Source organism: Triturus cristatus, chromosome 5_2 (assembly GCF_964204655.1).
Source record: "Triturus cristatus chromosome 5_2, aTriCri1.1, whole genome shotgun sequence".
Classification (NCBI taxonomy): Eukaryota; Metazoa; Chordata; class Amphibia; order Caudata; family Salamandridae; genus Triturus; species Triturus cristatus.
Genome location: NC_140588.1, coordinates 505,638,121 through 505,663,441, shown reverse-complemented (window position 1 = coordinate 505,663,441; position 25,321 = coordinate 505,638,121). Strand labels below are relative to the sequence as shown.

The 25,321-nt window shown below is 40.3% G+C and overlaps 1 protein-coding gene across 11 annotated transcripts in view; it reads right to left on the bottom strand.

Moving 5' to 3' along the window:
• The window catches only part of PDE1C (phosphodiesterase 1C), a 1,636,609-nt gene that overhangs the window by 59,457 nt on the left and 1,551,831 nt on the right, over positions 1 to 25,321 (bottom strand). For 5 of the 11 annotated variants that reach the window (XM_085607521.1, XM_085607516.1, XM_085607522.1 and 2 more), the window contains one exon: positions 463 to 16,355. The exons of the other annotated variants lie outside the window; for them this stretch is intronic. In XM_085607521.1, the coding sequence (XP_085463647.1) occupies positions 16,342 to 16,355 (14 nt within the window). In that variant the 3' untranslated portion in view covers positions 463 to 16,341. Of the gene's footprint in view, positions 1 to 462; positions 16,356 to 25,321 lie in introns of those variants that run through there. 11 annotated transcript variants of the gene reach the window in all.

The window sequence follows — 25,321 nt, the reverse complement described above, 5'->3', positions numbered from 1 at the left end:
ATGGTCAGATGAGGCTACAATTTCTGTATGTTACATGGGCTCCAAGTTAGAGAAATTATTTTGAAGACAGTGAATAGTTCTTCTCCGGCTTGTTGACAGAGCCACGAACAGAAAGTCATTATTTTTCTTAGGAAAGCTTTATTGAGGAAGCTGAGTGAGTTCTTAACTTTGGTCCCATTGCAGTGTTAGGATCCAAAATGTTCAAAGTCAATGGAAAACATTGCATCTTCTTTCAGGACAATACTTGTGACATTTGTGGTTCCTTCTTCGACCTCTAACATTATAAGGAGACACTTTCACCTGAAGACCTTCCAAAAACTTAATTTAGCATTTTATGTTGAATATGATAAAAAGTACTCTTAAAAGGGGGTCACAACGTTTACAGAGTGCAAAGAATGTTAGGTTTAAAAAGAAACATAGGTTCATCACAGGAAACATAAATATGAAACAGGACAACAACACTGCTGAAGGTAAGAAGCTTTATTTTAACAAAATATACGTGGTTATTTTGTGTTTTCAGTCAGGACATTATTTAATATGTTAAACCTTGAGATCATGGCAGGCTCTATCTGAGATGTTTACGGCATCTCTCACAATACAGGCGTCTGTTGGCAGTCGGGGCAAATGGAATAATTTACACATCAGACACTGAACAACAGAGAAAATGAAACACAACCTTCGCGCCATGATAGGACAGGGACAACATTACATTACCCGATATATATGTGGCAGAGTTTTATCACATATAATACATGTAACGTATCGTATAGTATTAATTGAGCAATCATTTTATGTCTGTAGTAGCTGTCCAGACACCGCTAAATCATCACTGTGCCACAGCCCTAACTGGCTGAAGACTTCTACCTTATACTGCACACCGGCAATCTTCATTCTTTGGAAAATGCATGCTGTTTATTTTTCTTTCCTTTTTTACTACTGAGTGACTGGTTTCCTGAACTTAAAGAATCTAATTATACCTTTTGATAGGGTTTAAATCTTCAATTGATGTTTCCAGGCGTATTAACTATAATCCTGCACCAAACAAACAGACCATCTCAACAGCATTGTAACTGATGGGTGAAAAGTGTCCAATTTTCCTTTTCCTTAAATTTCTAAAGTTAAATGTAGCCATGTTTGTGAACCTCATAAACTTTGCAACTCAAACTTCCGCTCACTTAAGTTGGAGGAGAAAACTTTAGCAAAGTCTCTTCATTTGGAGAATTCACTCCCAAAATTGTTTTTACATGAAAATTCTCTAGCCAAAAAAAAACTATTTTTCGTCTGAAATCTTCTCCCACAAGAAAATTTGGGCAAATATATTTTCAGAGCAGAGTGGATTTGCGATGTCCCTCTAATTCCAAAGATGAAGTTTAAAATTTGTTCCAACCATACTTGCGTCACAAAGAAAGGGAACGTCTTTCAGAGGCTATATTGTGCTAATGTGAATCATTTCCCAACAATAAGTATTTATGGACATGTACTGTAAAAAGAATGCAAAATATCGTCATTGTTAACATTGCAGTGCAATACATTCATGTCCCATTTGTAGCCTATCACACCGAGGAACACACATAGTTAGAAACATTACATACAGTATGAATGCAGGAGAGTTAATATGTTCAAGTTACAATGCCTACTGAATATGGTTGGTCTTACCAAAGTAAGCAAGGTAATGTAGAATGTGAAATCAAGGTTTCAAGAAAGTCTTGTTAATTGTTGTGGTCTGGCAGGGCCTTAATCGATACATGTTGAGAAAACTATGTAACAGTGATAGAGTGTGAATATAATGTGAGTACAGTGATTCAATGTAGAAGAAATCTGAAGTTAGGCAAATTCTATAGCCACCAATTCTGTCACCTGCGGATGCTGGATGGCACTTCAAGCATTAAATATGGCCTGATTGCCAATGAGGGCACGAAAAACTATTACATTGGCCATAGGAAGAACTGGTCGGTGGCTCGCTCTTCAAACGAAATCAGTATATGTGTTTTTCTCTATTTGTTTTGGGCACCAGAGGAGAAAGGGTAGGATTTTCTTTGTTGACCAGAAGAAAGCAGAGTCAGGCATCAATGGGTCAAATCTTTCTATCATGTATTATGTATCATTTCTTGGTTCATGTATTATGTATCATTTCTTGGTTCAAATGATTGAGAATGTATCAGGAAGTAACCTACTCTACAGGTTACCTGGGGCTATATAGATGGTATGTTTTCTTTAGGGCTTAACACAAGGAGGTCAGACCCTGCTCTGCGGAAGGTAAAAAACAATGTAAACTCAGACAGACCTCTAAAAACAGGCCATAGGATACACATGGAAAAAGGCACTGCACACTAGTGTGAACGACTTGCAAATCTCATTTTCCAGAATTGCTCACACGTAAATTTAGGAATACATTAGACTGAAGTTTAGAAATACACAGTCTGCAGATCATCATTAATTAATTTTCCGAAGACCTGATACAATTCTGCCAAATTTACCTATAGCACACCGCACGATAAATCAAAGTTGAATAGCAGTACTTTTCTTCTAGCAGCTAGTCTTACTTTAGAACAGCGAAATAAGCCATATGAATAATCGTTTGGCAAGGTAAATCAGTCATATATTTCCATATGCAGAGTGTAGCAGAGCTGGTTAATTTGTTCAGTGAGTAGTGTATAATGACCATAACATTCTGAAGGCAGGCATACCCAAACATATCTGGGTCACGAAAGTCTATCATGTGTTTTTCCACTGTTTCCTAATTCACTTGCACCATATTCATTTGCCATTTTCATTTTCAATTATAGCTGAATAGACAGGATTATTTTTGCTGGATCACTCGAGTATACTAGGAAACTATGAATGACATCAATGTGTTTTGTTCTTTATCCAGCATAGGTACCGATCACCTAGGTTCAGTACTTAATTTGTAAAATATTAAGTGCCAGGGCTCTGACCAGGAGGCCACTGCATCTTGCACCACCCATCGCCCTTATCATCGCTGCCAAATTAACTACTAACCATCTCTCTCCCATGTAAATGCGCCAGTTCAGATTATTCCAGGTCCCCAAAGCTAATGGAATGGTTGGGAGGCAGGTAATAGCACTGTTTAAATGTATATTGTATTTATAAACAACCGTTGTTTTGCTCATCTTTAAATTAGATGAGCAGCGCCACCATTTGGTAGACTGTTCCAAGTATGGTGTTGACAATCAGGTGCCGGTGCTGAGCACTGGAAAGCACCGGCTCAAATTAAGCACTGCCTAGGTTACAGATTTCTAAAGTCAACACATATTTGGACAAAACCCTTATTAATAGAGGAAGGGCAGTTAAGCTGTTTGTGGCTTTCTAAAATCGAGGGTGGGAACCTCAGTTCGAGGTGCCCAGCTCTCAAGAATTAGAAGTGTTATCAAGATGGAAAGGGAGGAAGCATAACTACATATTTGTGAAAGAGCCGATAGGCCTCAAACCTGATCCTTGTGTAAATTCATGACCTGAACCTTGTGTCAATTCATGGCCAGAATAATGTTCTTGGTAATAGTGATGGGACTTTGAGGGTTGTGAGATCACCACTGTATTGTAGAGTCTTTGTTTGCTGAATATCTATAATAAAATATCTGTAATAAAATGGCAACTGGTAATAGAGTGAATTGCATTGTCAAGTCAAATATTAACAAAATATTTTTCACAGTTTGACCTTTCTTTTGAGCTTGTAATGTCTATTTCGAAGATGCTTAATTTATGTAGCTAAACACTGCTTCTTTAGGGTCAGGCTTTGATCTGAGTTTAAGACTATTGCTCTTTTTTAATGCCTGCATGGGCATTTAGCCTGTGGCTTTAGGGTAGGGCTAGGGTTAATGTTTCTAAGGGGATTTATTTTAAAGTATCATGTTTTTTAAAAAGTTTTTTAACTGAGTTTTAGGACTTTCTGTGCCAACCATAGATTCAAAATTCTGTTGTTCAAAATGTTGGTGTTGATCGGCTTAAGCTTTTAGTATACTCTATATATGACTGTAAATTAATCCAGGGTTAGAGATCAGTTTTAGCCAACACCTAATTATGCACAATGTTATCAGCAAATGGGAAGTATTGTAGGACATTATTGATCCTGGTCTGAAATTTGAGATGTTTGAGATGTTTGTCGGAGCTTTGAATATTGCCATCATTTAGCTAAGAATGATAAGGACCAATTTATCACAGAATTTAATGCACTGGTCAGCATCTGGACTATAAAGGGACATTAAGAGGAACACCTCAATAAAATATTTTTCATCATTTGCTACTACAACACAAAGAAATAGAAACAACAAACAAGACATACATCTTCACATTCAGTTCAAGGTTAATGTCCTCGGTGTTTTCACGGATCCAGGAGGTTCAACGTGCTTTAGAAAAGGATATAAATGAGTTCACAGACAAATCAAGAGTACCTTTTGTGCGTTTGGGGAATGTCCATGGAGCATAAGAGGTGGAACCTTAAGTGTTGTATTCTCTAATCATTAAAAATGGAAATAAATTGCATATTACTCTGGAAGAAACTGCTTGCCCGGTGTGTGCCATGCAATCTATTCACATACAAGAGTTAAGCAAAAAATTAGTTACATCTGTGCAGTGAGGTCAGTTCTTATTAAGTAGGCCATGTGAGTATCAATCCAGTTGCAATCCTATGGGAAATGATTATAAATTGGGATCTGTAAGGCTTCGAGCAGTGATTTCATTGAGTTAGTCTTTTCTATTTTACTAATGTGGAATTTGACCCTTTGCACTGTAGAAGTAACAGTGCCTTGGCACAATTATAACCAATACTTAGATTACCCATGCTTTCCTTGGAACAGCATACATCTAACACATCTAGGTATATTTTGTGATCGCTGCCTTCTTCGAATTGCCCTAAATTTAAGTATGCTGATCAAAAGAAGTGAAGATGATATATTTTTAAACACATCGTCCAGGCTTTTGATTAACAATGTTCAACCCTGGCAACAGTTAATGTGGAGAAAAATCCCTGCACATCTGTGATCTTAAAACCTTGAGCTCTCCTGACAGTTCCATTCTATTTGAAGACTGAAGACTAATCTCATGCTTACCTTAAAAAAAAAATTAAATAACAGAACTACAAGAAAAGAAAACAAGATTCCCTGAAAGTTTAGAAATTATAAACTAATGACAATAGAGCTGTAGTCAACTAGTCCCTCTAAGTGTTTCATTAACAGCTACTGCCTCCTTATGAGCAGCTAGAGCATGGCAAAGTAGTGTTGTTTTGTTCTCTCTTTTGTACTTAAGAAGTGGTGGGTGGTCGATAGGGTTGAAAAGACTAAAACGTGAGTACACCTCACGCTTCTTAAGGAAGACTGAGCATGAGACCATATGAAATTTTACCTACTAGTTGGGGATTGGTTCGAAGCATGAGCTCTAACAGAAGGGTTCACATGCACACAATTCTGCCTAACAGGTACAGACTGCAGGGAGGTTTTAGGTGAGATGAGTGAAGGCATCTTTGAACCTATACAGCTTCAGCATCTGCACTATAAGGAGCACCTGCCAGGAGAGCACGTTACTGAACATGGTCATTAAAGGATTAATACATGCATGGAAACTTTTATGAGAAAAGCGGCTGAATACCCCCAGCCTCCAACCTAGAAGGCAACCTGGCTGCTGCTCATTCCACAATCATATTTATTGGTAATTTCTAATGCCACTGTAATGCCTGCAGGGTGAAAGGGCTCAGAAAGGAAAAGGAAGTGTTTTTCCATGTTCTTTATCAAATGCATTTGCTAAACAACATGGAACAAAGTAAGATGGAGACCGCTTGTGACCAGCGTAGATAGGGAAATGCAAAGATAGTTGTACATGTATTTATTGAGATTGTTTCTAAATATGAGATGGTCCAGTTTGGCTTTATAGCATGATAGTGGAGAATTCAATGGTGAGAGAGTGTCATGGCCAATGCATAGAATCTGTGGCAACCACCTGTCAGCTGGCAGACTCTTAAAACTTCTAAGATGGGATATGTTTGATAATCCTAAGAGGCATGAAGCACCACTTCTGTGGATGACTAAGTGTGTTATGCTGATTTATTTAGCTGCGTGCAAGATCAAAGCATTCTATTTTGAGTTCAGACCAAAGAGAAGACAATGGTTTTGAGGTCTGAGATTTCCCTTGATGTTCAACATGAAGCTGGACCTGTCCCAAGACAGAGCTACTTTAATGATGCGGTATTCTATCAAAACATCAGCTACAAAATATCTTGAGGCCCAAATATCAAGGACTATATTGTGAAGGCAAGTATATACAGGTAAGTATAGGTTTACTGTTCCTAGTTTCACATTTATGAACCTTGATTTTATTTGTGTGTGTGTGTGTGTGTGTACCTTCGAGGTATAAAGATGTACAATTAGGAATAGTAAATATGCACACTACCTACACAATACATTGGTCCTCAATAGATGTGTACTCAATACTTTGACTCAAAAGCCAATGATACACCTAAGTGTGAACCTATTGTTTTGCTGCAACATGTACAAACCGATCAGCCAGGAACAAGCATACTAACACGCTCAAGTGAACTCATATTGACATAAGCACTGCTGTGCTCATGATCAGAGCTCAGCCAGTCTACAAGTAGTCAGGATGCAGCTCATGTTACTCTAAATGAATGACTAACAACTTAGCCCAAGACAGTTTGTGATGTCAGGGAAAGAAAAGAATAGCAGTACTTTATTTGAAGTTATGTTTAGTTCTGATGTACACTCTAGAATAATGATATGATCTGGCCGGTACTATGTGTAGGAGCTCAGAGAATTTAAAAGATGGGCGTTTTAAGAGTAACTCCTGCCCATGACATTTTACTATGTCTGTAGGCCTTAACTCATGTCACTTTAAAACTGTGGGGTGACATCTATCGATATGTAGTTGCAGAATCATGTGGAAGATAGAAATAATGTTTTATCTTGAAGGAGAGTCAAAAGAACAAAGTGCTGTGAGCCTCAAAGGTAATCTTATTAAAAGCTGACACTATAGTCCCTCTCCTGGTTGCTTTCTTTTCCGCAGAATTCAACTACAACTACAGTTACAAGCATTTTTCCCGGGTGCTTGTAGGTCACTTAGAATTGTGCCTGAATTCAGGGATTGTGTTGCCTCAGACTGAGGATGAATTTATTAGAGACTACATTCTAACTCCTTCGAGAGCTGTGACCGTCACTACTTCACCACGAATTTATGAGAGCTTAGCAATTCTGGCCTTCACAGCCATTACTGAGACAATCAAGCTTTCATTCTATACCATCCTTCATATTGTCCTTCTTTACTCTCCAAAGGAGCAAAAATGTGTATTATAAATATTTTCGTTTCTCATGCCTCTGCTGTGTCTGTCTACAGCTCTGTTTCATAAGTAAGTTTCTGAAATCATTTTCCATTTTTCCCATATTTCTTCAAATATATTGAATATGAATATGACAATGATTTATCTAGATGACATGCACGTTACATATCAATACAAACTAGCTCTATCCTCATATCCAAAAAAGCAATTCAGTTGTTTCATGGCCTAGGATTCTTAGCCAACTGTGACAAGTTAAAATCCACACCATCCTTTTAGAAGTAATTTTTATTTATATTGGATACTCAGGTATGCTATTGTCCGACATATGTCCAGGATGGCTGGCTGTGTGGCACCTTTTAAAGCCCTGCTTGTAATAGTATTTAAGATGACTACAGTGTCCACATTACCCCCACACTTATGGACCTCTTCTGACTCCCTCATTAGTCACCACCATCTTCAAAACCAGCTGCATCATTACATCCCATGTCCAAGGTAGGACAGGTCATGGAAACCATATTGACAAATCATTCTTGAGGACATCAGGACCAATCTAAATGATAGTGACAGAGATTTTACTAGTCAAGTGTTGGAATCTCAAGGAATGCGGCCCTGGTTGGGTGAGGACAGATACAATTCAAGTGTCTATTAGCTGTCCGCAAATGTTTTCAAGGAAAGGAGTATCTTGACCTGTTATACCACCTCGAGCAAACTGGCTTTGGCTTTTCTCAGTAGGTTGAATAGATAAACTTATATGCTGATGAGCCTTTTGGGGAAGTAGATTATATGGTTATAATGTATTACATAATATACTTCTATACCCCTTGTCTTATGCTGATATTTCAGACGTGTACAAAAAGCAAATTCGGTGAGTATCTAAGCTTTGTGGTCACTTAGATGAGAAAGAATTGTCTTAAATTAAATAAGGATAAACAGAGATTGTACTGTTTGGAAGAGCAAATAACATCTGGTCGAACGAATAATGAACATGAGAAGTTAGATCAGCCCGAGGCCCAAATAGGTAGCAAGAAATCTGGGGATTTTAATTGAAGGTTCTCTCAGCATGAAATAACAGATTGCAGTGGTCTGTGGATCCTGTTATGGTATCCTCTGCATTCTTTGTAAGCTCTTCTGCAGGAAAATAATCACTCATGCTTTAATCACCAGCCAACTCGACCATGGTGAGGGTTTACAGGCCATTATAAATAAATGCCTATTGACTCGCCTCCAAACTATTCAAAACACCGCTACCATACTGTTCTATCATCTTCCTCCTAGATCTGAATCAGTTCCAATGTTAAAAAACCTTCACTGGCTCCCAATTCTTAAGAGGATTGTCTTCCAAAATTCCTGTGTTATGTACACAGAGCCGTTTACTCCAGACGCCCGCTACCTGTGCAATAAAATCAGTTTCTATAACTGACCAACGTACTGAGGTCTCTTTCTTCAGTGCTTGCTCAAACACGATGTATCCTCCGTACTGGAAGGGGTGGCTGGACGCTTGTTTAGCTACTTAGTAGCTTGGAATTGGAGCAAGCAAAAAAATTGAAAACCTGATTATTTTACATTTTTTACAGCATATCTCTTTCCTTTCATTCGCTGTTCTGTGTGCTTTTGCAGAACAATTTGTTTCTTGGCAATAATGTTTCCCCAACTAGTCGAGATACTTCACTGGAAGCTCGATGGTGCGTTATAACCTCCAATAACATAACGTTCCGTGGTTTCCTGGAGGGAGATTTGTTACTAACAAGGCAGACATGGAATTACATGTTCTCACTTGATCAGCCATGTTGTCATCAATCTCTGTAAGAACCCTGTCCCTCTGCTGTGCATCACCACAATGGATCTATTTGAAGAATTAGGGGAAATTAGAAGAAGGAAACCAACATCATCTTTTCTACAAACTAAGCCATCTTGGACATTTCAGGAAACTTTAGAAGCGCCTAGGCAACTATCACAAAATACTGGTGAAAGAGGTCACTTTGCAGAAAATATAAGTGGTGTTTTGTTTAAGGGCAATCTCCACTTGGGGACTTTAGGATTAGAAAGTGAAACATAGCTTTACCATACACAGTAGCTTTTTTAATGCAAGTTAAACTAGTCCTATATTCTGAAGAGTATTCCTTATTACTATGGAAAACTTATCGGAGCCCGTTGCAGTGCCAGATTTCTGTCAGTGGTTGCAGTTGGTGGGTGTCAGCACTCGTTTGTGAGAAACAGGACTTTCTTTTCATCTTTATACTTTGGCTCATTGCAACAAGGAGAAAGGCAGAAAGGAGAAAAAAACTGTGAAACAGTGATAAAGAGAGAAAGCAAGGATTAACAGAAAGTCATATGTTCGATAATGTGACACAAAGCGTATGTAAATTGAAAAAACTAAGTATGACTACACAGCATTGGTGCTTGGAAACCCCTGAAATCACAGCACAAAACTATGCCTGTGAAAACAACCCCAATTAGGATCCCTGATTGGTTTTACCAACAGATTCTGAAAACATAGAGCCAGGTTACCTATTTATGGCAAGATGTATGACTAATCCAAGAGGGCGGTTTACATGCCAGATTTTCAGGATTTCAATTAAAGATACATTTCCAAATAAATATTTAGATTTATAAATGTATATATTTCCAAATTGATATCTAAATTGATTCATTTGTATAGTGAGTGGTTACCATAAGGATCTGGGCCTTCTGGACCTAGGCAGGGCGCACCTCGATTAGACCTATAACTATGACTAGCATAGGCAAGTATATCGAAGTTCTGACAATGGATGACAACTGCAATATAGTTATGTTCATAGTATATCTGTTTTTAAGACCCATTGAGAATAAAGTATTATTTTTAGTAATTTTGCTGGTGAGGTATCTAATAATTCTAATATTCTTAATATTAAATAATTCTACGATTTTTATTGTGGATTTGTATATTGTTAGGTCTTGCTGACATCTAAGAGCTTTCACTACGTATCCTTTTATAAAGTTTTGGGTTGTGGCAGCCTAGATACTCTAGATATTTGCATCTATCAGTTCAGTTGTTTGGCTGCTATGATCAGAAAGCGAAACCAAAACTGGTAAATACTTATTATTACACTAGTTGGAACCTCTCTGCTATGGTTCCCTGATGAGAAAGACACTGCCGACGTTCCCAGGGTTCAGTGCCATGGAATATCTGTCTCGGATAATGCAGACGTTTAGCCAAAACTGAGAGCTAAAAATTGTTCAGGAGACTTTGGGCTAATTTGGTGAAAATATGTAACTGTTAGCATAAATAAACCCTAAATACATGTTATTCAATGCTAAAAGGCCTTTAAATCTATTTATTTTGCAAATTCACTTATCTAACTAGCCTAGTTGGAGGGATGAAATGTCTCTATGAATGCAGCACAATTTAATTAAAGTAGGAGTGTACTTAAACATAAGACTATGCTTAAAGAAAAATGAAACCACATATCGGAATTCATAGTAGGCCCCATTTAAAAGTTCAGAGAAGTGGAAGGTTAAAGCTGAGCAAACACAAGGAGTTTCAAGCTGAACTGTTCCCATGAGGCAAAGGGTCAAGGCTGATTTGCATATAGTTGGGTCTGAACTGAGGTGGTGAAGTGAGGTAAGGAATGATGATGGATTCAACCCAGATCTGTGACTGGGGTGAGTGTCTGAAAAGCTTCAGCACTCCATCCACCATCTCCTTGTCTTTGCTCTGTTCGCCCTAAGTTGGCAAGGTATGCCCGGACGTGGGTCCCTTGCTAATTTGCCACTGGATTCAAGCTAGGCTGGCTTATATGGGGTATTACCCTGAAACTAGTCCGGGTAAGACCTTTGCTTGGCAGTTCAGGCTGGACTGTTCCTATGAGACACAGGGTCAAGACTGATTTGCATATAGTGTGTCTGAACTAGGGTGGCAGCTAAAGAACGATGATGGATTCAACCCAGATCTGTGACTGGGGTTAGTGAGTTTCAGCACTCTGTCCATCAGCTGCACACGTATTTTTACAAAGTGCTGATTTTGCAGCAGAATTTCTTTCCTACTATTGTTTATGTCTGGCTAGAGACATCTTTAGCTGTCTATTCGACTTTACGTAATCATAAAAAATAATTAAAAGAAGTGGAGAGCAAGGGGTGTTTTATCCACCCATTTGTTGATGTCCTTGAATAAAGGGACTTCATAGGACAGCAGTTGTGTTAGCCCTTGCATGAAAAAGTTATATTTCTTATAACTAATACAAACATTGTTAATGCACACCATGTGTCAAATAACAATATGATGGGGCTTTAAATGATGTAACCCCCATGACAACAACAGTAGGACGGAGTTTTACATTGTGAACTCTCTGAGAGATGTGATAGTAAGTGGTTTTACAATGTGAACCCCAGGATAAACAGCTAAGGGAGGGGCTTTACATTGTTTAACACTGAGAAACCTCTACACAGATCTCTAAATCAGGAGGTTCCAAAGAGGTTTTTTTTCATTAGGGGCGTGTGAGCTTCACGCAATTTGTTTGTGCGTAAATATGCAATTTTGCACGTAATTACGTGAAATGCAGCACCAGAATTTGGTGTTATATTGTAGTACTAAATTAATCCTTGCTCCTAAACGGCATTTTGCGCTTAAAATGTACAAAAAACACAACCACTCCAAACAGCTGCCGCTGATGTACTGGTAGTTCGCTTTGTTTCTGTACACCCAATTTGTGCCAGAGACGGCATGTAAATACGCAGTGAGGACTAATAGCATAATTTCGGCAACTTTGTTTATTTATCTTAATATTAAAATAAGTGAGAATACGCTGGTGGAATGGAAATTTGGCCCAGGCCTAGTTTTCATGCTGTACATTTATAATTTAATGTTCAGTATTTAGATGTGAGAAAATTAAATTACTTATGCTTTTTAAAAGCAAAACCACTGACCGGAAATGTATGTAATAAGTGATATTGTGTTCATGGCGTAGTTCTGTGTTCCTAACCCACAGCTTCACCCTTATTAACCCACGGAATGCTCTGCTTAATTATCCTGCAGGTCAAATGCTACAGGGGTGTACTTGGTTCTTAGTTTGACTCTAACAATAAGGTCAGGAAACCTGAGGTAAAATACCCCAGACACCTCAGGTAAAATACCCCGACTGTGACAATTAGAACAAAGTAACCTCTGATTACCCTGGGACGCTCTTCCCCCAAACTAGTTCCTTTATCCTCACATGAACTATAAAGAATTGCATTTGTATTGCCCACTGCCCCAGAAGAAACCAACTGTGATACTTGTATCTACTTCAAGAGACTGCTGATACTTTTATCCACTTCAGGAGACTGCTCTCTCACACCCATCAGTGAAGCAGCCACAAACTACCAGAAGGGCTCTCACACCCCTCGTAGACTGATAGTCACACATTACTGACACCCCTTGCAGAATAGCAGTCTGATACTTCTGACAGTCACTCCAATCCTGAAAGAATTTCTGCACTCATTATAGACTAGCAGTCACACATTACTGGAAGCACTCTGATATCCATTACGGACTAGTAATCAAACACTTCTGACATCACTGTCAGGCCTCTCACAAGACAATATTGTCTGCTGTATTGTTCAAAAGGACCAGGCAGCTATGTCCAGATTTGTATGGACTGGGGGTGAGGGCCCTGACAGATGAGTCACGAATGTGTCGAGCGAGGAAAATCCAAACAGTGCATTCCTGAAACAAAATTCATTTGCAAGACTTGCAAGTTACACAAATATGTGCCACACCTGAGAGCTTACTTTTAAAAAGTCAACAGGTGATCTTTATAATGTGTCGGGCTCATTAGTGCGAGTCCGAAAGGTTGGTCAAAGAGGAGTTTGTAGGAGGCTGTAAATGAGAATAGGATGACTGGAAATGCTGATGTGGAGTCGGAAAAGCATTGCTTGATTTTCTTTGTACTTTGTGGATTGTTTATATTCATCTATAATGAATTGATCTTGCTCAATACTGGGTGTTGCATTATTTGCCCTGATTGTTTTGACAAAGAGTGGGTTCCACTTCTATTTTATTGACAGGATGTGGTTCTCTTGTGATTGTTACGCTAGGGAGTGATTCAACTCAAGGCACTCTTTGGATTTTAAGGTGCAAATGTAGTGCAAGTGAATGGTGCCTGATTGAGATCACTGGAGACTAAAGTCCTCCAGGCAGTGCAAGTTCCTACTAGTCACCCACTGTTTAGGCGGCTGAGAACATAGTTCAAATGTCCTCCCTGTTCAATCTCTGGTCATCCCGTGGAGACTACCAGCCAGCCGGTTCGGATTGGCCATAGAGGACATTGGGCGTTTCCTCAGGAGGCTGGAAGGGTGGGGGCAGGTTCTTTAGTGGTGGGGGCTGCTTCAGTTCCTGGATGTCTGGTTTTGCAGTGGTGCTGCAATATCAGGCACCAGTAACAATAGCAGCAGTGCACACATACGCACTCCCCTACCCAGCCCCCGGGGGCTGGTCTGACAAAATTGCCAGGGCTGCTTTGGGTTTTCAGTCTGTCCCTGCTAGCCAGGGTAAGGATAGTGGCTTTTTTAAATTGACTCTCACCCACTGAGAAGTGTGCAGAGACAACCAACTCATATCCCATAGATCACAGATCAGTCCATCAGATTATAATAAATTGTATAAATTGTGACTGTTACCAACTTGGCCAGAATCACGCAGAGGATGGTTAGGGCAAAAACTACCTGTACCAAAAATGTAACCTCATGCTCTTTCACCACCAACCAGAAGAACATTCTTGGGAGGGCATTTTTCTTTTTCTTCTGATGCTTTGAATCTCTGCCTTCTACCTGCTTCACACCGATAATGTTGGTTGCCGAGAGGAGCCTGGCTTTGCATATGCTTTGTTATAATTCATTTTTCCATGATTGCATTGGTCTTCCATGTACATCTAAATAGTTAAGCATGCTGATCTTTAATTGTTCACATATACTCCATGCCAAAAGCAAAAAAACATAGACGATGGAGAAGGTCAAAATGCACAGCATATCTAGAATTATGTGACCAAGTTCACTCGGGCTGGCGCAGGTCCAATATGCAAGAATAATGCTGAGAGAGCATTAAGCTGTTTCGTTGCCCTTAAACATTGGGTAATGTATGTCTGACTGCAGATGGCTTTGATTTGACGGGGAAGGCTGCCATGTTTGATCTAATGGTCACATGACTGGGTTCTGTTGAGATGGCAAGCAAGACAGTTCTACCGGAGTGTGATAACTAGCATTGACAAGACCCCATCTACGTCCTTAGCATGTACACAATAACTGCAATTACATTTCTTTGTCAGGACACTCTTATGTAATGTTTTTGGGACAAATCCTCTAAGTTTGGATATCATTTTTACCATTCAGTTATTTAATGGAAAAACTTCACCCACGTTGCTGTCCAGAAATACTAGCCCTATAGAATACAGTGCATGAATTTGTGTTGAAGGCAGGGGGTGGATGACAATTTTCGTTTGTGACTGATATAAAATAATGTGGCTTGAAATTTCTCCTATATTTGCTATTCCTCCAACATGGCACTCCCACATTGATGGACTTATCTCTTTTGCATCATCCTTCCACCACGGCGTGGACCTGTCTCACATCCAAGCCCAAATGTTCAGCTGGACTGACTATGAGTTCTGATCTCCTCATTTTATAGATATTAACTTCCCTTTTAAATGTCACGAAATGCTCCTAAACCGGATATTTGTTTCATATATGCTTTGATTCTGGGTTACTGATAAGACTGAATGAATGCAATGTGCACAGTATTTGTATCTGTTACCAGAAGGTGAGAGTTGGAATGGAAGCAAAAGATTGATTAAAAATAAATCAAAACATACGCAAGAGAACTTAAACTCTCCTCAACCATCATTTGCCCCCACTAAGTTATGTGTCAAAATATACAAAAAACAACAAAAAACAAAAAACATAGCAGAGAAAGTAATCTCTCCTATGGCGCCATTTCCACTCACTCAGGTGTGCATGCCTTTAGCAATCTTGCTTCCAACCTGGGTTTGAATGGCTTGTGCACGTATTTCACTGAAATATCTATTTTGACTCGGCATTGTACTGCCACATGAAGTGAAACATAGGCTACACGGTATTGCATTCAATTAAACCAGGAAGAGAGACCGTCGGGGCATTCAAAAATGTATAAATATATTGTGTTAACATTAAAAAAAAAACATTCTTGTAAGTGGACTTTTGAGTATTGTGTAAGAAAGGGCCCAAGAAAAAGTAATCCAGTGCATTCCATTTATAACGTTCAGCGGTGGGTTCCTTTACTCCTACATAGATCCAAAAAACAATTAGGTAAAGAACACTCTGTAATAAAAAAAAACAACGTAGTGACTCCAACTTGCTAGCTTTTTCCTGCGGTAACCACAGACCAATTTTGGAAGACCTTGTAAAGAAAATGCCCTGCCTCAAAACGGACAATCAACCCAATTCCAAGCAACGTTAGTGAATTAATACAGTTTTTTTTTTACTAAATGCACAAACAAAAATAAAATCATCAGCGATAAAATAGATTTGTCTAAGAGATAGTTACAAAAACAATGAAAATGCACCCTATTGGACAGTGTCAAAATTTGCCTCAGTTTTGTTTCTCCACAATTCTTCATCAGTCAAGAGCTTCAGGTGTGAAACGCTCCGTCTTTACCAAAACAGTCAACAGCACCGCGTGCGCTGTCTCATTTTCTTCTTTAGCATGTGAAAGAACCATCTGGATTATGAGTCATACTAGTGCAGTTCTCCTCAGATGCGCCATTGGACTGTGTGAGGCTTCCAGAGCCAGAGCTGTACAAAGCAACAGGCATGGGGTAGCGGGGGGCTGCAATAAGTCATCCTATTCTCTTTGCCTGTTGTGCAAAAGCCGAGTCATTTTGTCTTTTTTTTTTGTAGAGAAAAAAAAGAACAATTAAAAACACTAAAAAAATAACTGTGAAGTAGCCAGTGGGAAGAGTGTTTGACAGCTGTATATAATGTCTTCCCAAGAAATAGTTCTTTTGTGGAAGAATGGAGAAGCTCAGCTAAAATGGCGAAATACATGTGCAGCCAGTTTACTCTTCAGTATCTGGAAAAAAAGAAAAAGAAAGGCGTCAATGTGGCTTTTTCCCTCTAGCGTCCAAGGAGAGGGAGTGCTGGGAAGGTAAATGAACGTTGTTAGTTACGAAGCACAAACATGGCTGTCGCCGGGCAGACCTAATTCTCACAGCTTGATAACAGCAGATGTCTGAGGGTTGATGGAAATGGAAGGATGAAAAGCCTGAACAAGAGGCCCTGCTACCAAGGGAACAACACGACCTTATTTCACTTAGTGTATACCACATTTATATTGCATGATCATTGAGGCACACAATCTAGTTGCAAAATGACACTTCTGTTGTGGTTGCATTGATAAACTGAGTCGAAGATATATTGTCTGAGCTCTCCTGCTTGAGATTTAAAGGAAGCTATACTTGATAAGACAAAAGTTGGGCAGCCTTGGTCCCTCCCCGAAGGTAGAATCCAGTGTAAGAGACCACAACTGCTTTCAAAAGAGGCCGTCCAAACGTGAATCAAAACATTCCAGATTTTACAGGGTATCATATAAAGACCGAGGGCCTTGTTTGCAGGGTGGCCGAAGGGGGGCTTTTTCTGAAAATGTGCCCGATGTCCCATTCACCGTTTTAAAAGTGAATAATATTCAATGCTACTCTGGAGAAAACATCCAACACATTTAGATGGAAAACCCTTCCCTCAAACTCTATTTAAGAACCTTAAATGTGTTACGTGTGCACATAATGGGGTTTGTGAACTACAGTGCTCCAGAATTTTCTCTCAATCCAGAGGCCAAATTGGCTGGTGCGCAGTGGGCAAGATTGACTCATAATGTTTTCAAACAAAAATCATATTGGCGTCTACTTCAAAATCATCCTGTTTCTTTACACTCTGCTTCACTGAGGAGTTGAATATTGACTTCTGTGCCCTTAGGCTGGCAAATTACTAATGGCATACATGCAGTTTTGTTTGTTGTTTTCAGTGCTTAATTTAAGCGGTGGTTTTCGTTGCTCAGCACTCAATCAACAATACCGGTACATATGACAGTCTGCCACATGGTGGCACTGTTCGTCTAAATTAAAGATGAGCACACATCAGTTGTTTATTAATTGCATAAACATTAAAAATGACTAATGCCTGCTGCTCAAGCCATTTTCATTGCTCTGGAGACCTAGAATAGTTTGAAGTGTCACTCTTGTAGGAGTGCGACGGTTAGTAGTTGTGTTGGAACTGTCATTGGCAGGGCTGACAGAGGCAATGGGTGGTGCAAGCTGCAGTAGCCTCCTGAGGCAGGCCCTGGCACTTTAAAAAAAAACAAAAAAAACTAAGCACTAATTGAAAGCCACTCTAGAGCATCAATATAGGGTTGGAACAGGAGGGCTTGAAGAGGAAGAAATTCAGGTAGGCATCATTTTGATGACTCCTGACACCCCACAATGAGCAGATGCAGAGGGTCCTTAATAATGTTGTGTGTTGTATGTGGGTGAATTCAAAGTAGAGTTGCTTCTGTATGGGGATTCAGAGAGGAGCCTCCTTAGTGAAGGGACCTCCCCACAAATCTCAAATAATGTGGTTTCTTATATTTATGAAAGTGCCTTGCGGCAAATCTCTAAAAGCTGTGCCCTCTATTGCAAAAAAAAAGTCTGAGACAAGTAGATCACTAGTGCAGTCAATCTTTTGAAGCAGACAGGAGGGCTGTATGAGAGTCCACAGAAGAGAGTTTGAAGGGAGCAGTTGCTGGCAATCGGTAAGACATACATGGCCTTCCATGTTCCTTGAAGGTTAGAACTAGCAATTGTCAGTGGAAAGTGTGAGTAGGTTTTGCAGCAGAGTTATTCGAGTCACCATAAATGGTTCACTTTCAACAACAAAAAACACATTGAAGGTCATTATGAGTTTGGGGGAGAGCGGGGTGGGAACACTGCTGGAAATCGGTGGTGGTCCCACCCAGCTTGCAGTTGATCCCATTCTATTTAGAATTAGGGTAAGCCTTGGGTTTGCACTGGTATGAAACTTTGAGATGATAACCTGTTTGCCACAGAGCCATAAAGCCATAGGGCTTTATTATGAGTTTGATAGTACAGGAGTGGGACCACCCCTCTACCACACCCCCAAACCCATGTGCTAATGGCACACTAGATTAGGAGATTTCTATGAAATAGGCACCGCAATGGGAACATCAAAGACAGTGCCTGCACAACATGGAATGCTGCAGTCCATGCCGTGCAGGTACTGGTGTGCATGCGCACAGGGGGACACATGTTTTGCCTCCCAAGTGTGCATCCACATGGCGTGAGGACCCAGGGGACCCTGTAGAGCCCCCTTTATTTCTTCACTGATACCTGATGGTCGCGGTGGTCCCAGGGCAGCCTGATCACCCTGGTCGTAATAGGGCTGTCGGGAGAACATCACCACAACGCCCCTGCAAATCTGGCAGTCTGTGGACCACCAGACTCATAATAACCCTCATAGTAATGCTCATTTAGGGTAGGGCAACCATCGCTGGGTATGCCTAGTTGGGACTGCCATACAAAACATGAGGTTCTCAAAAAATGGAAATGCACAATGACCCCAATGTGCCTGGAGATACTCCTCATGCATCAGGGCCATTGTTTATTTTGTTTTCAATAAACAAACTCCAGTTGCAGTTTGTTTCTTGGAACAAAAAATCTTTTCAGAATGAGTGCATTAAACAATGGTGTCTGCCTGGTAAAGATTAACGCCTTCAATAGAGCTTGGCAGGAATCTCTAAAAGTGGATGCCATTGCCTTCGCTGACCTGTTGAGATGGTGGACCACCTATCAGCATCAAAATGACCCAGATTGTGCCTAAATTAGTTAACAAAAAATATTAACAATCTGTCTAAATAGTTGTGGTTTACTTTTTGTATGATACAATCTTCGGTTGTGTGGCAAAATATCGTGAACTGTGACTCAAAAATATTGTATCAAAAATATAGTCTACAATGTATGGAATTTACATACTTTAGATATAAATTACCAAACAATGGTCTCAAAAATATATTTGGAACAGAAATTCGCCCAAAATATATATAGCCTGCATTATAAGTAATTTACTTGATACATTAAATTAGAAATGAAAGAAAATTCAAATCGTGTAATTTAACAAGTTATGTAAATAAAAGAAAACATATATCGCATACCGAGGGGGTTGAGAATTATGATAGCACCAAGCTATGAGGATCCTAATCCTGACCTCATGAGGGAGTGGGCGGAAAGTAACCTCGACGCTTCGCGCCGACTAGTGCTCATCCTCATTAAATATGCGGAGATCGATAGAGCCAAACTTCTGATTGAGATAGCTTCCCTTCAGGAACAAATTGAAACTATGGGCACTAAAGAAGAAAGGGATCTATTAACTAGCGAAATGAAAGTACGCCTGAAAAAAGAGGAGACTAGGATTATGGAAAGAAAAGCCTACAAATTTCAGAGGGACAGAAATGATTACGAGTTGGGCCAAATTTTTACTTTTTCAAAGAAATTTGATACTCTGAGAAAGGCTAATGGTGCAGGTCAAACGAGGATGAGAGTCACCCGAAGTCAACGAAGCTGAAGCCTCGGCATCAGAGCTGAGTTTGGGGACAGGCACGGAATCTGAAACAGAGATGCGTGATGTGACACAAGCAAGGCAAACCAATAAGCCGTCCCCGGGCAGAGAAATCGTTTTTTTAAACCGGGAGAGACTCCAATCACTCAGGCCCCGGACCCAAAAACAACAAGAAGAAAACACATCAATTTCAAGAACAGGCACAGGCAGAGGGCGAGGAAGAGGCGGCGCCTACTCGAACAGAAGAAGGGGCAAGGGTCAGTGGAAGCCCAAGGAATAAATACTAAACCGTCAGACAAGACCATCATCAACCTCAGCTCTTGCATTCTAACTGAAAAGGAGGAGGATATTCTTAAACTGGGTCTCTCCTACGTACCGCCAAGTAAAATGAACTATACCAAAACCAGGTGTGATATGTATAAGGCAGTGAGGAAACTAAAATTACGGAAGTTCTTTGCACTCAATAATAAAAATAAGAATACTGAGAAAACTAAAATCAGCGGTCTGACAGAGGGTAATTTTGACTCTGGTGATATATCACAAACAACAGAGCTACTGGAACTATGGGAAACGGAAGGAGTGGGTTATCAATCTAACGAAAAAGAAAATAAACAAATAACGACACATTTCAAACCACCATCTACATTTAATCCTATAATGCCAAGAGACGCCATAGACATATTTCATGAAAATACGGTCAGGCAAATCAAAAAACTTCACAAAAAGACTAACTCAAAGGAACAAGTATGACCGTCAAGCTTTGCAATACAACAACCTAATAAAAAAACTAGGGGACAATAAGAACATTGTGATACGTCAAAGTGATAAGGGTGGTAATGTGGTACTGTTGGAACGAACACTCTATGACAAGGAAGCCTATGCCCAACTCAATGACAGGGATTGTTACATGAGGTCCAATGCTAGTGATTTAAAAAACATGATTCAAGACTACCACTTGAAACTCACAAAATGGAAAAACAAAAAATTGATCACAGAAGCGGAGTTCAAGTACCTTAGAATTGATAACCCCATCACTCCCATTATTTACTTTATCCCTAAAGTACACAAGGACATCAGCAAACCTCCTGGCAGACCAATAATCTCAGCCAGGGGTGGATTACTGGAGAAAACATCCATTTATATTGACTATTTCCTTCAACCCTTTGTCAAACAGCTACCCTCTTACATTCAGGACACAGGGGATTTCTTGTACAAGATTCAGCAGATCAAATGGGAAGACGGCTATTGGATGCTAGCGCTAGATGTTACAGCTCTCTACACGAGCATTAAACATGAGACTGGACTTAAAGTAATTTCGCAATATTTGGAACAAAGGGGTGACCAGGACAAAGAGCATAACACCATGTTATTGCAGATGTCACAGTACTGTTTAACCAATAAAATATTCATGTTTAATAACCTGCTTTACCGTCAACTCCAAGGTGTGGCTATGGGGGCCAGTTTTTCGCCAAGCTACGCCTGTCTAGTGATGGGGGCTTGGGAGGAACTGGTCCTCAGGACTCAATACAATGAAGTAATGAACAACAATGTGGTAGCCTGGTATCGATTTATCGATGACTTATTCATTGTATGGCGGGGTGACGTAAATTTGGCCAATAAATTCATTGGTGACATCAGCAGCAATGATTACAATTTAAGCTTCACAGCAACAATGAGTCAGTCGTCAGTAACATTCTTAGACACTGAAATTTATGTCTTCAAAGGGGTACTGGAAACCAGACTTTACCGCAAAAAAACAGCAGGTAACACGTTATTACATGCTAAAAGCTCACACCCGGCCCATCTAATAGCGAGCATCCCCTACGGGGAAATGCTACGCATCAGAAGGGTTTGCAGTAATCCAGCAGATTTAGCAATGGCACAACATTCCAGCAGTTTGAGATTCCTTGAGAGAGGTTATTCTAAAAAAATCATTGATAGTGCCATCAGCAAATCCATGCAGCATTCTAGGGAGAAACTATTGAGCTCCTATGATATCAATCAAAGCGCCCCAATTGAAAGCTCAACTCTCACCCCTGATGTAGAAAAGCACAACACATTCAGGGTTATCACAGGATTCAGTAAGCAGCATAGAGACATATATAAAATAATCAATCGTAATTGGCCCATAGTACTCAACGACCCTGTCATTGGTGCCTCATTACCTACACGTGCATCACTTACTTTCAGTAGAGCTCCTTCAATGAGGGACTCTCTGGTTGATACAAATCCTGAAATCATTGAGAGAACATCATGGCTTAAGTCTAATACAGGGTTTTACAAATGCAAAACATGCAAATCTTGTATCCAAGGTGTTAACACTAAAAATTATCAGGATGGTTTCAGTAATAGGGATCACCCGATCACTAAGCTGCTTACATGTAAAACGGAGTTCGCAGTTTATATCCTGACATGCCCTTGTTCACTAAGATATGAGGGAAGCACTAAATTACCAGTGCATAAACGCATCCTTCAACATCTAAGGGCAATTAACAATCAGGACAACACGTACCCAGTGGCCAGACACTTCAGGGAGTCCCACAACTGTGATAGTCGCCAGCTCAGATTCTATGTCATTGATGCTATCAATGCGAGCAGACGAGGGGGCAACAGGGAGGCGAAACTGCGTAAATTGGAAACTCAATATATACTTCGCCTTGATACTAAACATCCGAATGGGCTCAATACAACTGAGGACCTTTACACATGTTTACCTTGAAAATGAGACTTGATTGCATTTGAAACTGAATCTTGGAATTTTTGAATATCTTTATTTATGAATGATTTTCATTGTATGCCCAGCTGTGATCGGATATCTCTTCTATATTTATCTATTGTACTGTAAGTTTTAACCTATGATTAATCGATTATTATGACATCTTTTAAGGGTTCTGTTCCTGAGCAACCATTTATGCTTTTGCTTTAGCTGCAGTGATTTGTTCTCCAACACTATATCGCTACACTTTAACGTTGGATGAAGTACACGATTTTAATCACTTTTTCAATCACTTTTTTATCTCTTTCACCATATGTGTGCACATAACTTTATTTATTTCTATTTATGAAACCATTTTAGCCCTGATACACGTTTTGTGAGACCTATTGATACTTGTGACTTATACACAAATGCTTCTGCATAACACAGGCCTCTTCCCTTTAGTTTTAGAGATGAATAAAAATGTATATTTCCGCACATGGTAGCCCCAATATCCCCATAATTGGATATTTATACCACAGACAATTGACAATTCAGGCATTTATGCCATTATCATGTTCCATGAATCAAATAACCTTCATTGTCTGGCTCAATCGGGGCCATCGGCATATATTCAACAGGCATTTAAGCCATGATTTTAGGATATGCCTTTACCATGAGGGGTGCTGCTTGTTAACAAAATTTTAAATGGATTATATGTTTTTATTTTAACTTATTTATCTATTTATTGTCTTAATATATATTATCATGTATTATTGCGACAATTTGCACACTCTATAATTCTTTGTCCTGTGTAATATTAGGATTAAGCCATTCGCGTTTTGTTATTCAACACCAAATGAATGAAGCAGTGTTTTCTTTATTTTTATGAAAACTAAAGTCACATGTTTACTTATGGTGCACTTTGAACTTTGTAACTGGGCTATTTATTGGTCTTTGTAACATACTGACGTTGTCATGTGATCAAGGCTCTACGGAGCCGAAACGTTATGACGACAGCCTCACGAATCAATTAAAATAAGCACTTCATTGAAGGTCCGTGTCAGCGAGTGTTTTTGGAGTTACGGATGTCTACTACGTCTTCCATGCACCAGCGGATGTTGGATATATATATATATATATATCTATATATATATATATATATATTACCTACTGGCGGTCGCCAGTAGGTAGTTATAGTTAGGACCTGGTTTCCATAGGAAAAGCATTTTTTCTTTTCCCAATAAATTTGCCGCCGGTTTACGAATCTTCGCGAAATTTTCAAAACTAGTGGGGCGCTCCGGTCAGCTCCTGTTTTAAAAGTTTTGGGGTGATTCGCCAAGCGGGGGTTGATAAAAAAGGGGGGTCCCAAAACGCATTTTCCCCATCTAATTTTCCATAGGAAACGTTAGACAAAGCTACAGCCCGAACTGCTGAACGGAATTACACCAAATTGGCATAAAGGTAGCCCTTGGTTCAGAAAGAGCCCTTTGGTTAAATGGTGTAAATCCGTTCAGTAGTTCCTGAGAAATTAGAAAAAGAAAAAGTCTTGATATCTGTAAATTTCGATATGTCTCAAAAACAGCTGAACGAATTTACACCAAATAAACAAAAGCGTGCTTTCTAGACCAAGACCCTTCTCCCTGCCAAATATGGGATAATTCCGTTCACCCGTTCGACCTGTGGCCTTGTCGAAAGTTTCTTATGGAAATTAACATGGAGAAAACATGTTTTGGGACCCGCCATTTTTCTCGGCCCCCCCTTGACGAATCACCCCCTAACTGGGGGTGATCGTCACCCCCAGTTGGGCGCGATGGGTTCGCGAACCCTCCCGAGCAAGAGCTTCACTGTGATTGGCTGCCAACACTCCAAACCAGGAAGTGTTGGCAGCCATCTTGTGACTCGGTAACCGAGTCACAAGAAAACAGAGCAATAAGGACAAAAAACAAGAAAAGGGGCCATGATACAGACATCCCGACCCCGTAGGCCTGCTGAGGGGGTCCTACAGGCCCCCCCGGGCCAAAGAAAGCATTTGTGGGTGCGCAAATCTGGACGGAAAAAAATAAAAGTGCGGACTCCCGCACATCGTTATGTTTAAGCCCCCGGGTGGGCCAGGTCCCGGGGGCATTGCCAAAATGCATAGCAGGGGCCGCGGGGGCCCATGCAGCCATGGGGACCACCACCTCCCCAGGGCTCACCTGTGTTTTTTACAAAAAACTTATGTGTGGGGGTCTCCAGCCCCCCTCACACCCCGGGGACCACCACCTCCCTGGGGCTTTGCCAATAAAATACGCGGGGGAGCACAGACCCCCCGCAGCCCCGGGGACAGCCACCTCCCCGGGGCTCTCAATTTAAAAATAAAAGAACCTGTGTGGGGGGCTCGAGCACCCCCCACTCACCCCAGGGACCACCACCTCCCCAGGGCACTACGTATGCAAATGTGGGGGTCCGTTACAGACCCCTGAGCCCCGGGGACCACCTCCTCCCCGGGGCTGTGCACTGGAAGGGAGGAGAGCCGCACTTACTGGAAGTTCCTGTTGGGCAGTTGGCCCCCAGGGACCCTCAGGATTCAGGGGGACTTAATCTCCCAACTTAAAATGCACCACAGGACACGTTTGCACACTTGTCATATCAGGCCCCGCCCCTCCCTACACCACTGTAGGCATAAGTAGAAAATAGTATTTAAAAAACCTTTGAAATTCACTGAAAAAAACATAAGTTTCAGGCCCGTTATAGTT